Raw genomic sequence first — 13,446 nt, 5'->3', positions numbered from 1 at the left:
GTGTGTGTGATATGCTGCATGTGTGTCTGGCCGTGTGTGTGTGTGTGTGATATGCTGCGTGTGTGTCTGGCCGTGTGTGTGTGTGTGTGTGTGTGTGTGTGTGATATGCTGCGTGTTCCCACGACTGTTGCACTGCACTGTGTGCTTTCTGTTCACACGCTGCATTCATGTGAGTGTCCGTGTGTTGTGCATGTGGTCATGTGCTGTCCATTTATTCATGCTTGTTTATGTGCTTTGTGCGAGTGTGTGCTCATTGTGTGTTCACAGCTGTGTGATGGGGGAGAGCACATGCCTTCACAGCTACGGGGACTAGGGTATGAAGGCACGCGTGGTTTCTTGCCTGTTCATACATGCGGAAGGCATGTGTGCCGGCTCCCATGGGGCCTTAGGTCCTGGCCAGGCCTGGGGAAGCCCTCAGCCGTCAGGGTCAGTGGCTGAGTAATGACCGTGGCCTGGGCCTCTCTCCACAGCTGGCTCCTGCCATCCTGCTGGCCTGGCCCCAGCTGACCGTGTCCCTCCCGAGGTGAGCCCAGGGCAGCCCTCTGGTGCTGAGGCCTTCACTTCTAGAAACCATCACTCACCTGCTTGGTTGCCATGGCAACCTCAGAGCCCATTTGGTGCCCTGGCTGGGTGATGCCCAAGATGGGGCCAGGCTCCAGGGCTGAGGGTTTGTGCTAGGAGGGCAAGGACCTGCTCTGACCCTCAGTCTCATCCTCTCCCAGGCACAGGCCCCCTGTACATGCCGGGCTCACGTGGAGGGGCCAAGCTGCGACCGCTGTAAACCTGGATTCTGGGGGCTGAGTCCTAGCAACCCTGAGGGCTGTACCCGTGAGTCTGCCTGGAGTGGTGTTAGGGTGCTAGGGGAGACCCTGCGGAGGGGAGGGCTGGCTCCACAGTGGCCAGGGTGGGGATGGAGTCCAGCCCTCCTGCTCCTCGTCCCACTCTCAGCCCTGCTGTGCCTCTCCTCCAGGCTGCAACTGTGATCCCAGGGGCACGCTGGGTGGGGCTGCCCAGTGCCAGCCGGTGAGTCTGAGGGCAGAGGTGCCAGGGGCCGTGGGAACAGAGTGTAGGAACCCTCCCAGGCCTGGTCCCAGCTTCTCCCTCGGCCTCCAGGGCAACGGCCAGTGCTTCTGCAAGCCCCACGTGTGTGGCCAGACCTGCGCGGCCTGCAAGGACGGCTTCTTCGGGCTGGACCAGGCTGACTACTTCGGCTGCCGTAGTAAGGCCCACTGCTTGGCCCTTGGACCACATGCCGGGGAGGCTGAGGCCCAAGGAGGGACACATGGAACAAGGACCAGCCAGGGTCTGGGTGTCACATGGCACTCACTGAGCCACTCTGGGTGCCTGGCCAGACCTGTGCTGGTGTGGAGGGGGTGCAGATTTCACCCCATCCTTCTCCCTCCGTCCCATGCCCTGGCAGGCATCACTAACCAATCCCAGGGCCCTTGCCCTAAATCCTGTCCCTCTGCTGTCCAGAGCTCCGGGCAGCTCCTGGTGGCGGTAACACTTGTCTTCTCAGCCTGGGTCACCCTTGATGGAGGGTGGACGGAGAGGAGTCCTGAGCCGGGGGCTGCGGGAAGAGCGTGGAGGCCATGGGGCTGGGCCTCACTCACTCGCTCCGCCATTGCAGGCTGCCGGTGTGATGTTGGCGGAGCGCTGGGGCAGAGCTGTGAGCTGAGGACGGGTGCCTGCATGTGCCGCCCCAACACCCAGGGCTCCACCTGCAGCGAGTGGGTACCCTGCTGGGCTGGGGCAGCAGTTTGTCCACTGGGTTCTCCCTGGGGACTCCGGTATACGGTGCAGGGCCAGTACCTGTCCCGCTCTGACTGACCCTCCTGTGGGCAGGCCTGCTCAGGACCACTATCTCCCTGACTTACACCACCTGCGCCTGGAGCTAGAGGAGGCGGCCACACCTGAGGGCCATGCTGTGCGCTTCGGCTTCAACCCCCTGGAGTTCGAGAACTTCAGCTGGCGGGGCTATGCACAGATGACATCCATCCAGGTACGGGTTCGGTGTTCCTGGCATGATGGCTGGCAGAGGGTGGGCAGGCCTCTGAGCTCATGGGTGTGGGCTGAGCATGACCAGGAGGGGCCACCCTGACTTTCTGTGCCCTCCAACCCCACTGCAGCCCAGGATCGTGGCGAAGCTGAACCTGACCTCCCCTGACCTCTTCCGGCTCGTCTTCCGTTACGTCAACCGTGGGCCCACGAGTGTGAGCGGGCGGGTTTCCATGCGAGACCAGGGCAAATTCACCACATGTCCCAATTGTGAGTGCTGGGGCTGCCCCCTCCCCACCCAGCTCCCGCCACATCCCCCCTCCCCACCCAGCTCCCACCACATCCCCGTGCGTGGGTGGGGAGGCCAGGCCTGTCCTGACCCTGGGGGGTTGGTGACCGTGGCCTGCAGTGGCCGTCTCACCCCTGCGTCCAGAAAGCCCACTGTCCCCACCCCCAGGCACAGAGCAGAGCCAGCCCGTGGCCTTCCCACCCAGCACCGAGCCTGCCTTTGTCACCGTGCCCCAGAGGGGCCTGGGGGAGCCCTTCGTGCTGAACCCTGGTGCCTGGACCCTGCTCGTGGAGGCCGAGGGGGTGCTCCTGGTGAGGCAGGGCTGAGAGGGCTGGGGTGGGGCCCGGGGCAGGGGCCACAACACCTAACCTCCCCCCTCCCCCCAAGGACTATGTGGTTCTGCTGCCTAGTGCCTACTATGAGGCGGCCCTGCTGCAGCTGAGAGTGACCGAGCCCTGCACCTTCCGGCCAGACGCCCAGCGCTCTGGAGACAAGTGAGGGCCAGTCTGGCGGGGCTGCGGGAGACCTGCTCCTCCCGGTGCCCAGGCCACCTGCCCTGTGCTGACCAGACTGTGTGTCCCCAACCAGCTGCCTCCTCTACACCCACCTACCCCTGGATGGCTTCCCCTCCGCCGCTGGGCCCGAGGCCCTGTGTCGCCATGACAACAGCCTACCCCGGCCCTGCCCCATGGAGCAGCTCAGCCCTGCACACCCGCCGCTTGTTGTCTGCTGGGGCACTGATGTGCGTGTCCCTGGGTCCCCTTGGGGACAAGTAGGGTCAAGCCCTGGGGAGGTGTGCCCTTGGCCTGGAGGATGAGGGTCCGTGTTGCAGAAGGGACATGAGTACAGGGCAAAAGTGACGCAGGCATGGCACAGACAGTGGCTCAGGCAGTGCTTGCTGCCTTCCGGATTTTGACCTTGAGAGTCAGTGCCTGGGACCTCAGCTGTAAATGGGGTGAGGGTGGCCCAGTGCTCCAGCTTGTCATGAGGGGGTGGCAGGTCCTTGGTTCACTTCAGGCACCAGACAGTCTACAGTGATGAGGCTGGTGGGCCACGATGGGCCGGGGAGGCTCAGAGTGAGCACAGGTTGGAAGGTCAAGTGGCCACAAGAGGAGTGCCTCCAGCAGCAGGAGTGGTGGGCACACAGGCCCTGAGATGGGAGGACAAGGCTCTGGGCACAGAGCGTGGGAAGGGTGGTGTTGAGGAGCACCCTGTTCTCTTGGAGGGGCCTGGGGTGGGGCCTCACATTGCCCTGTCTCCCCAGGTGGACGTCCAGCTTCAGGTGGCAGTGCCGCAGCCAGGCCCCTATGCCCTGGTGGTGGAGTATGCCAATGAGGACGCCCGCCAGGAGGTGGATGTGGCAGTGCACACCCCCCAGAGGGCCCCCCAGCATGGGGTGCTCACCCTTCACCCCTGCCCATACAGGTGTGTAGGGAGTGGGTAGAGGGTGCGTGCCAAGGGTATGGGGGGCACTGGGGCTGGGTTCAGGACCCCAGCTGCCCTACCCACTAACCACCCCTGCCCATCCCCCCAGCACCCTGTGCCGAGGCACCGCCCTGGACGCCCAGCGCCACCTGGCCGTCTTCCACCTGGACACGGAGGCCAGCATCCGGGTCACAGCCGAGCAGGCACGGTTCTTCCTGGTAAGGCCCCGACCCCTCCCCTGCATGGGCCCCGGGACCCCACTGCAGGGCTCCGTCTTTCCAAAGATTTAAACATGGGCAGAAGTAGAGTGTGGTGAGCCTGGATGCCCATTGCCGGCACCACCCTCAGCTTGCGCTGAGTCCAGGTTCTTCCAGAACCCCTCCCCTGCAGGTTTTTTCCTGTGGGTGTGAAACGTGTATTTATTTATAAAGAATGCCTGTAGTCAGTTAAGGGGAACTATGATGAGTTGGAGCCAGGGTAGAAAGAAATACCTTTGTAAATTTTTAATTTATTTTTGGCTGTGCAGGCTTTCTCTAGTTGCTGCGAGCAGGGGCGACTCTTTGCTGTGGGGCGTGGGCTTCTCCCCGCAGTGGTTTCTCTTGTTGCAGAGCACGGGCTCTAGGGTGTGTGGGCTTCGCTTCAGCAGTTGCGGAGTGTGGTCTCCGTAGTTGTATCCACGGGCTTAGTTGCCCCGCAGCATGTGGGATCTTTCCAAATCAGGGTGGCAAGCAGCTTCGTTACCACTGAGCCACTAGGGAAGCCCAGAAAGAACAATCTTAATGAAAGGCCGCTTTTTGGTATAATTTACAAAAATGCCACACCATGTGAGCGTCTTAGGTCCTGAAGCTTGGGACTCACTAGCATCGAAATAACTTGCTTCTGTGTCCTCCTCACAGAGTTGGAAACTAAATCCCAAGGTTAACTTGGTTTTGCAGGCCTGTTCTGCATCACTAAACTCTGTGCAGTGTTAACCCTTAGTTTGATGCCCAGAACCAAGCATACGTGTTTGTTCAGTAAGTGATGAAAAAGATGACATTTTTTTATCAGAGTATTACACAGTTTCATCATTACGTTTCCCTAGGCTTTTAACAGTTTTATCAGAGTAATATGTGCAGATTTTATAAAAGCTTCAAATATTGAAAAGACTTGCAACGAAAACCACAGTCCCACACCCCATCTGCCGTGTCTCATTCCTCCTTCCAGAGTCTGTGTGTCTCTTCCACGTTGCTGAGTGACTCATGTCACATAGCTTCCTCCTAAGTTTTTGATGCTGGAACCCCTGTGATTCCTTCCTCACATACACACAGCCCTGCAGTCCTGGGCTGGGTCGCTGTAAACTTCCCATGGAGCTATACCCACCGCCCAAGCACGATTTTCCCACAGTACCCAGGCCAGGAGGCAAGACAGCCCCACCCCAGATGCCCCTCGGCAACCCCCCCCGTGGTCACCCTGGACACTGGTTGTGCGCCTAGCGTGCCTGTGCTGGAACCTGCCATATGGGAGTCACACGGCTGTGCTGTCTTCTCTGCCGATGTCGTGTTGGGGTGGGCTGAGCTGTCGCTGTAGTCTCGCAGTCTTCTCTCTCCGCTGTTTAGGGTTTTTCTAGACACACTGTGATGTCATGTTTTACCATACTTGTCACACGTGTTTCTACACCTTGGGACAGCACAGGGCAGAGACGCCTGCTCACGAGCCCTGGCTTGCAGAGCACCTGCCTGTGCTGGGTCCTGCCCTGTGACCACGGACGGTGGGGAGGACGCAGGAAGAGGAGGTGTGGCCTGGGGTTGGGTTGGGCTGGAAGGCACTCCAGGGCCCAGAAACCTCGGTCGAGGGCTGGGGTCTGTGTGGCCGGAGGAGAGGCAGGCTGAGTGGGGATCAGGGGCTCGGCGCCAAGAGCCAGGCCAGCCTGGGCAGGTGTAGCTGGGTTTCACCTGCCTTCGCACCCACACCATCTGCTGCCCACAGCACAGCGTCACCCTGGTACCCACGGACACCTTCAGCTCAGAGTTCGTGGAGCCCCGAGTCCACTGCATCAGCAGTCATGGTGCCTTTAGCCCCAGCAGGTAGTGGGGCTGGGGGCCTGGTGGGGGTGGCAGGGTGGTGGCAGGGACACAGGAGCTCACTGGTGTATCCCCTGCCCCAGTGCTGCCTGCCTGCCCTCCCGCTTCCCGAAGCCGCCGCAGCCCGTGCTCCTCAGAGACTGCCAGGTGCTGCCGCTGCCACCCGGCCTCCCACTGACCCGCTCACAGGAGCTGACACCGGGCGCACCCCCACCCGGGCCCCAGCCCCGGCCCCCCACTGCTGCGGACCCCGATGCGGAGCCCACGCTGCTGCGCCACCCCCAGGTGAGGGCCCGGCCAGGACTCGCAGCCTCGTGGGCACACCGCCCCTCCTGGTGTGGGCTCACCAGAGCCTCTCCCCGCAGGGCACCGTGGTCTTCACCACCCATGTGCCCGCCCTGGGCCGCTACGCCTTCCTGCTGCATGGCTACCAGCCCGCTCACCCGACCTTTGCTGTGGAGGTCCTCATCAACGGGGGCCGCGTCTGGCAGGGTGAGCAGAGAAGGTGGACCCCTGGGTGAGAGGGCTGTCAGGGGTCCACATGGCCTATACAGGACACGGATGGGGTGCGGCTGGGTCCGCAGCTCACATGGCCACAAAGCGGGGCCCATCCCCTAGCTGTGAGTGACAGGGCCACACACCTTGTCCTGCCCTCGGTTCTCAAACAGGGCGCCCCAGCCCATATCAGGTGCAGCCTCTGCCCCTCACGTCTGTGTGGTAACTCAGAACTCCCCCACCACATGCCAGGGTGACTGAGGGCTCCCTGGAGGCACATGTCCATGTGTATTTGTTTCCTTCTGCTCTGTGGGGCCCAGAGACCTGCATCTCACCAGCCCTTGCACATGACCACTGCCAATTCATGTTGCATGAGTGTGCCCGGCCTTGTGGGCCTCTGGACGGGTCACACATCCGTGTCTTGTTAACAGATGCACAGTCCACAGTGGCACGTGCTGCCCATGGGTGCCCCCTCCTCCGTGGCGACTGCAGGGGTCCCTGGACAAGGCCGTGGGGCATGGGCAGTCTGCATGGGGTGGGTGTTGACCTACTGTTTCTCGCCTCCAGGCCATGCCAATGCCAGCTTCTGCCCGCATGGCTATGGCTGCCGCACGCTGGTGGTGTGCGAGGGCCGGGCCATCCTGGACGTGACTGACAGTGAACTCACTGTGACCGTGCGTGTGCCTGAGGGCCGGTGGCTCTGGCTGGTGAGTCAGAGGCTGGTGTCTGTCCTCCACCCATCATACCATTAGAGGTTACCCTGCCAAGGCGTGTCCCCTGTTCTTTACAGGCGACTCTGAGCCCAGTGCCAGGGCAGCAGCGTCTGGGGACCTCCAGGCCCATCTTGAGAGGCCCTGGAGGTCCATGAGCCAAGATGACACCCACCAGCTCCTGGGGTCCCTGCTGGTCAGAGTGGCCTTCTTGGAGGAGGAGGCCTGGAAGGAGACGGGGGTGTCTGGCAAAAAGGGATGGGGGCACCAGGAGCCCAATTGCCTCTTCACAACCTGTTCCTGAGCTTCTGTTTGGCTGCAAAGGCCGGCCTCCCCTCTGAGTGACCAAGGGAGGGACCCATAACCTGGCAACCTCGCTAGGGCCCAGGACAGGGTATGACGTTATCCGGCCGGATGCTGGCCTGCGGGAGAGAAGCTCTGGGCCCACGGGAGGTGACCGGGCCTTGATGCTCTAGGAGTATGTGCTGGTGGTCCCCGAGGAAGCCTATAGCTCCAGCTACCTGCGGGAGGAGCCCTTGGACAAGTCCTACGACTTTATCAGCCAGTGCGCCACCCACGGTTACCACGTCAGGTGGGCCGGGCTCAGGGCTGGGGGTGGGGGGTGTGCAGAGGTGTGGCTGGCTGGCAGCTGGCCTCACCCCCATCCCCTCCCCTCCCCCAGCCCCTCCAGCTCGTCCGCCTTCTGCCGCAGCGCCGCCACCTCCCTCTCGCTCTTCTACAACAACGGGGCTCGGCCATGCGGCTGCCATGAGGTGGGCGCCATGGGCCCCACATGTGAGCCTTTTGGGGGCCAATGTCCCTGCCGCGCCCATGTCATCGGCCGCGACTGCTCCCGCTGTGCCACCGGCTACTGGGGCTTCCCCAATTGCAGGCGTGAGTACCCCAGTCCCGGGAGTGCCCAGGGGTGCCCGCCAGGCAACAGTGGTCAGGAGAATGTTCTGAAGCTGGTGGACTAGCGCTGCCTCCTCCTGTCAGCGAGAGTTGGGCCTTGTGCTGTTGTCTGGAAGGTCCTGGGGACTGGACAGCAGTTTTGAGCACCTGACTTCACGTCAGAGGAGCTGCCTGGGACTTGGGGCCTGGAGTGGGTGGATCCAGGCTGGGGTAGGGTGGCCTCGCTCCCCACCCCACGTTCAGGGCCACCATCAGGCCTGCTGACCGGGGGCTGTGCCCGCACCCACAGCCTGTGACTGCAGCGGCCGCCTCTGTGATGAGCTCACAGGCCAGTGCATCTGCCCGCCACGCACCATCCCGCCCGACTGCCTCGTCTGCCAGCCCCAGACCTTTGGCTGCCATCCCCTGGTGGGCTGTGAGGAGTGTAACTGCTCAGGGCCCGGTGTCCAGGAGCTCATGGACCCCACCTGTGATGTGGACAGTGGCCAGTGCAAGTGAGTGCCTGCGCTGGGGGTCTCTGTGGCCTTGGAGCAGTCCCGGATCCCCTGCCAGCAAGCCCTGACTCCATCTCTGCCTGGCAGGGTCTCCCGGGGCTCAGCAGTGCCCTCCCCTCTGGCTCTTGAGGGTTCATCACCATGGTGGGGGGACACCTCTGGTCCCATCTCAACATGAAGGGCAGGTGGAGGGAGGCCCAGCCAGCTCCTGACCTCTCATGGCAGGTGCAGACCCAACGTGGCCGGACGCCGCTGTGACACCTGTGCTCCCGGGTTCCATGGCTTCCCCAGCTGCCGCCCCTGTGACTGCCACAAGGCAGGCTCTGCGCCCGGCATGTGTGACCCCCTCACAGGCCAGTGTTACTGCAAGGTGAGGGGTCCACTGGCCCGGCCTGCTCCTCACCCCATCCCTCATCTTGCTTTGTCAGCTGAAGTTCATCCTTTCTGGGAGGCTGGGGCCTCCTGGAATACTTTGGGACAGCCAGCCCAGTTGCAGGGTGACAGGCAACACTGGCTGGACCCTCTGCACATGGCTGACTACCCTGCCCTGCCATGCCCTCCCACCCTCAGGAGAATGTGCAGGGCCCGAGGTGTGACCAGTGCCGCCTGGGGACATTCTCACTGGATGCTGCCAACCCCAAAGGCTGCACCCGCTGCTTCTGCTTCGGGGCCACTGACCGCTGCCGGAGCTCGACCTATGCCCGTCGTGAGGTGTGTGGGCAGGCAGGCAGGGACACATCAGCCTGTGTGGACGTTGAACATGAGCCTGTGTGACCCATCTGTGTGCCCCACAGTTCGTGGACATGGAGGGCTGGACGCTGCTGAGTGGTGACCGGCAGGTGGTACCCCATGAGCGGCAGGAGGCGCTGATGCTTCGCGCAGACCTGCAGCGTGTGCCCGAGGCCATCCCTGAGTTGTACTGGCAGGCCCCACCCTCCTACCTGGGGGACCGGGTGAGCAGCCGAGTGTCCCCTGGGAGGGCACCTCGAGAGGATCCAGGGCCTCCTGGAGGCTGAGGGCAAGCAGGGAGGGAGGAGGCTCTGCGAGGGTGCCCGGCCCCACCCGTACCCCCAGCCCCAGGGTGCCCAGAACCACTGCTGTCGATCGACTCCGGGCCCCTGGACTGAGTCTGGCCAAGTCACATCTCTCTGGCCTCCAGGTGTCATCCTATGGCGGGACCCTCCGCTATGAACTGCACTCGGAGACCCAGCGCGGGGATGTGTTCAACCCCATGGAAAGCAGGCCAGATGTGGTGCTACAGGTGGCTGACCAGGGGATCTTGGGGGGGTGGGCAGCGGGTGCAGCCAAGCCGAGACTGTGGTCAGCCAGCTTCCTGGCCCTCATCCTCTCACCTGCCTCTCCAGGGCAACCAGATGAGCATCACATTCCTGGAGCCGGTGTACCCAGCGCCTGGTGACGTTCACCATGGGGAGCTGCAGCTGGTGGAGGTGAGCGGTCGTCCCTGGTCCCTGGGGCTGCAGGGCCTGTTCCCTGTAATGTAGAACAGCGTCGAGGAGCAGGATGGGTCAGCTCCTCCAGTGCGCTGCCCTTGGGGCTCCCTCTGCACACTGCCCACTCCTGTCCTTTTTACCTGTTTCTTTTCTGGCGGGGTTGTGTCGTTTCTGATGTGCAGCCTGTGTCCTGACTTCAGAGCTGTGCTGTCTGCTCTCCATCTGTAGCCGGTGCATCTTTTTCTAAGATCCCTTCAGGGTCACAGACAGTCTCACCCTCAGTATGCTCCAGTCGACGCTTTTGTGTTTGCACTTAGTGTTTCTGTGAGTTGTCTCTGTCTCTCAGGTCAGGAGTCGCTCACCTGTACCACGTGTCCCCCCACCTCGCCTCATGTGCTCTGAGCGCCCCCGCCCCCACGGGAGGGTCCTGCTGTGCCCTCTTGTGGCCACCACAGTGAGCCCTGTCGTGGTTATGCAGGGGAACTTCCGACACATGGAGACCCACAGTGCCGTGTCCCGCGAGGAGCTCATGATGGTGCTAGCTGGCCTGGAGCAGCTGCATATCCGTGCCCTCTTCTCGCAGGCCTCCTCGGCCGTCTCCCTGCGCAGGGTGGCGCTGGAGGTGGCCAGTGAGATGGGTGGGGGGCCTCCAGCCAGCAATGTGGAGCTATGCATGTGCCCTGCCAACTACCGTGGGGACTCGTGCCAGGTGAGGCAGTGGAGGTGGGCACCAAGGCCAAGTGGTCCCCCTCCCCAGCCCGCATGTTCCCGAGCATCCACACTTGGCCTTTGTCTCCATCTTACCCCACTTCTCCTCTTATACCTCCTGGGCATCACCCTGCTAGCAGCCAGCCTTCCCGCCTCAGGCTGAGCCGGCTGCTTGTTCGACCATCTGCTCGTCCACTGTCAGCTGCTTCCTGCCCGGCTCCTGTGTGCCCTAGCTGGTCTTCACTCATTTAGGGCCCAGTTCATCTTACATCCACAGTTCACCCAGACAGCATCCACTGCACCTCCTCCCCATCTCACCTGTGGGGCATCCCTCCACTCACTTGGAAGTGTCTAGAGGAGAATGGGGGTTGGGGGTGCCCTGAGCCAGGGCCTCTGTGTGGCTCTGTGGGCTCTGACTTCGTGCCTTCAGCCCGTCAGGGTCAGGACCCCTAGGGCTGACCTGTGAGCATGGTCCCTGCTCTGCCTCCACGTCAGGCTGGCCCTGCCTCCTTCCCTGACCGCCAGTGCCCACCCCCTCCAGGAGTGCGCCCCTGGCTATTACCGGGACATCAAAGGTCTCTTCCTGGGCCGCTGCATCCCCTGTCAGTGCCACGGCCACTCAGACCGCTGCCTCCCTGGCTCAGGCGTCTGTGTAGTAAGTGGGGCCCTGTGGCGGGTGGGAAGCAGGCACCACAGGCACAGAGTAGGGAAGACCAGGGCACCTTTGGGCCCGTGGTTGTGGGTATGCTGAGGTCTAGGCAGGGGTGGGTGCCCTGGGCACAGACCCTACAGGGCTGGGGATGGAGCTGGTGGGAGCGGGGCTTCCACTGTGGGTGCTGAACTGTTCCCTCTGCTTAGGGCTGCCAGCACAACACTGAGGGTGACCACTGTGAGCGCTGCCAGGCCGGCTTCGTGCGCACTGGGTCCGAGGACCCTGCAGCCCCCTGCATCAGCTGCCCCTGCCCCCTGGCCGTGCCTTCCAACAAGTAAGCTGGGCCAGCCATCCCAGGTCCCGACTGTTGGTTGGTGGCCCAAAGTCTTTATAGACCCAGAACGGAATACTACCCCCACACCTGGTTGAATCAACAGTGCCCTCTGTGGAGGCCAGTGCAGCCAGATGGGCCATGAGGTGGGGACCCCAGCACGTGGTGCCTGGTCTGGCCTGAGTACACAGGTGCTTGCCCGGAGAATGCCAGTGTGTGATGACCACTTCCATCTTTGCAGCTTTGCGACAGGCTGCATCCTGAGAGGGGGCCGCACCCAGTGTCTCTGCAAACCCGGCTACGCTGGGGCCTCTTGTGAGCGGTAAGCTGGGTGGCAGTGCCTGAGTGGGACAGGGTCTGTTTGAGGGGCCCAGGGCACTGAGTGCCTGAGCCCGTGCCACCCACTAACCATGCCTCCCCCCCAGGTGTGCACCTGGCTTCTTCGGGAACCCCCTGGTGCTGGGCAGCTCATGCCAGCCCTGTGACTGTAGCGGGAACGGTGACCCCAACATGCTCTTCAGCGACTGCGACCCCCTAACAGGCGCCTGCCGTGGCTGCCTGCGCCACACCACCGGGCCCCGCTGCGAGAGCTGCGCCCCTGGCTTCTATGGCAATGCCCTGCTGCCCGGCAACTGTACCCGTAAGCGGGGAGGGCAGGGACAAGGGGTGTCCCCCCCACATCCTGGGCCGAGGCCAGCATGGATGGTGTGGACCTGACCAGGGCCCCCAAGCTCATGATCAGGCATCCCCATGGCCAGGCCAGAGGTTGTTTGGAGACTCTGGCCTCTCCTGAGGGTGGGGGTTCCCAGGAGGGCTCTGGCAGGGCTCCCCAAAGGGCTCCTCTGGGGGCTGAGCCTGGGCTGCAGCGAAGTTGGGCACAGTGGGACAGTGAGTAGGCAGCTGTGTGGTCTGGACCTGAATGGACAGGGAGGCGGTGAAAAGTAAGTGTCTGGGGGCTTCCTTTGGGGCAGGAAGAAGGTCCATGTGGAGTAGGAGCCTAGTAAGGGCTTCCGAGGGCTAGGAAGAAGCTAGGGTGATTTCCCAGGGTGACTTTCTGCAGGGTGTGACTGCTCCCCATGCGGGACAGAGGCCTGTGACCCCCACAGTGGACAATGCCTCTGCAAGGCCGGTGTGACTGGGCTGCGCTGTGACCGCTGTCAGGTAGCGCTGCCTGGGAGGGGCGGGACCTTGATATAGGGGCAGGGCTCGGTGGGAGGGGTGGAGTTTGTGGGTGGGGCTCAGGGTGATAGGGGCAGGGCTTGTTGTGGGTGGGGCCCGGTAGGAGGGGAGGGGCTTTGTGTGGGCGGGGCCTCATGGCTCCAGGGCTGAAGGAAGGTGGATTTTGAGGGCTGGGCAGAGCCGTGACTGCAGTCTGTGCCCCCAGGAAGGACACTTTGGCTTCGAGGGCTGCGAGGGCTGCCGCCCATGCGCCTGTGGACCAGCCGCCGAGAGTTCCGAATGCCACCCCCAAAGTGGGCAGTGCCACTGCCGGCCAGGGACGGGGGGACCCCAGTGTCGCGAGTGTGCCCCTGGCCACTGGGGGCTCCCCGAGCAGGGCTGCAGGCGTGAGTGCGAGCAGGCGGAGTACCTTGGGATGGCGAGTACCCCCAGGGTCCTCAGCCAGCTACTCACCCCGCCTCTCCCGCCCCTCCTACCCAAGGCTGCCAGTGCCAGGGGGGCCACTGTGACCTGCACACGGGCCGCTGCACGTGCCCTCCTGGGCTCAGTGGGGAACGCTGTGAGACCTGCAGCCACCAGCACCAGGTGCCCGTGCCGGGAGGACCTGGGGGCCACGGTGTGCACTGTGAAGGTGTGTCCCTGCCCTGCCCACTGCTCTGGCCACCGGAACACACCTTGCTCACCCTGCCCTGGGGCAGTGCAGGTCCCAGCCCCCTGCTGACCTGGTGACCCTGACGTTCAT

At 63.1% G+C, this 13,446-nt stretch overlaps 1 protein-coding gene across 2 annotated transcripts in view; it reads left to right on the top strand.

Moving 5' to 3' along the window:
* The window catches only part of LAMA5 (laminin subunit alpha 5), a 51,855-nt gene that overhangs the window by 27,965 nt on the left and 10,444 nt on the right, over positions 1-13,446 (top strand). For both annotated transcript variants that reach the window (XM_040247663.1, XM_040247662.1), the window contains exons 17-48: positions 471-523; positions 723-828; positions 971-1,023; positions 1,114-1,219; positions 1,631-1,730; positions 1,846-2,002; positions 2,130-2,268; positions 2,456-2,598; positions 2,675-2,781; positions 2,876-3,029; positions 3,552-3,712; positions 3,822-3,930; positions 5,678-5,775; positions 5,856-6,057; positions 6,138-6,264; positions 6,835-6,974; positions 7,454-7,569; positions 7,660-7,871; positions 8,179-8,383; positions 8,609-8,753; positions 8,954-9,094; positions 9,178-9,336; positions 9,543-9,644; positions 9,748-9,831; positions 10,313-10,543; positions 11,084-11,197; positions 11,401-11,528; positions 11,767-11,847; positions 11,951-12,165; positions 12,586-12,686; positions 12,910-13,090; positions 13,186-13,335. In XM_040247663.1, the coding sequence (XP_040103597.1) occupies positions 471-523; positions 723-828; positions 971-1,023; positions 1,114-1,219; positions 1,631-1,730; positions 1,846-2,002; positions 2,130-2,268; positions 2,456-2,598; positions 2,675-2,781; positions 2,876-3,029; positions 3,552-3,712; positions 3,822-3,930; positions 5,678-5,775; positions 5,856-6,057; positions 6,138-6,264; positions 6,835-6,974; positions 7,454-7,569; positions 7,660-7,871; positions 8,179-8,383; positions 8,609-8,753; positions 8,954-9,094; positions 9,178-9,336; positions 9,543-9,644; positions 9,748-9,831; positions 10,313-10,543; positions 11,084-11,197; positions 11,401-11,528; positions 11,767-11,847; positions 11,951-12,165; positions 12,586-12,686; positions 12,910-13,090; positions 13,186-13,335 (4,320 nt within the window). The remainder of the gene's footprint in view (positions 1-470; positions 524-722; positions 829-970; positions 1,024-1,113; positions 1,220-1,630; positions 1,731-1,845; positions 2,003-2,129; positions 2,269-2,455; positions 2,599-2,674; positions 2,782-2,875; positions 3,030-3,551; positions 3,713-3,821; positions 3,931-5,677; positions 5,776-5,855; positions 6,058-6,137; positions 6,265-6,834; positions 6,975-7,453; positions 7,570-7,659; positions 7,872-8,178; positions 8,384-8,608; positions 8,754-8,953; positions 9,095-9,177; positions 9,337-9,542; positions 9,645-9,747; positions 9,832-10,312; positions 10,544-11,083; positions 11,198-11,400; positions 11,529-11,766; positions 11,848-11,950; positions 12,166-12,585; positions 12,687-12,909; positions 13,091-13,185; positions 13,336-13,446) is intronic.

This window comes from Oryx dammah, unplaced genomic scaffold, assembly GCF_014754425.2.
Source record: "Oryx dammah isolate SB20612 unplaced genomic scaffold, SCBI_Odam_1.1 HiC_scaffold_10, whole genome shotgun sequence".
Classification (NCBI taxonomy): domain Eukaryota; kingdom Metazoa; phylum Chordata; class Mammalia; order Artiodactyla; family Bovidae; genus Oryx; species Oryx dammah.
The sequence above is the reverse complement of the archived record's forward strand: the minus strand, read 5'-3'. Positions and strand labels throughout refer to the sequence as shown.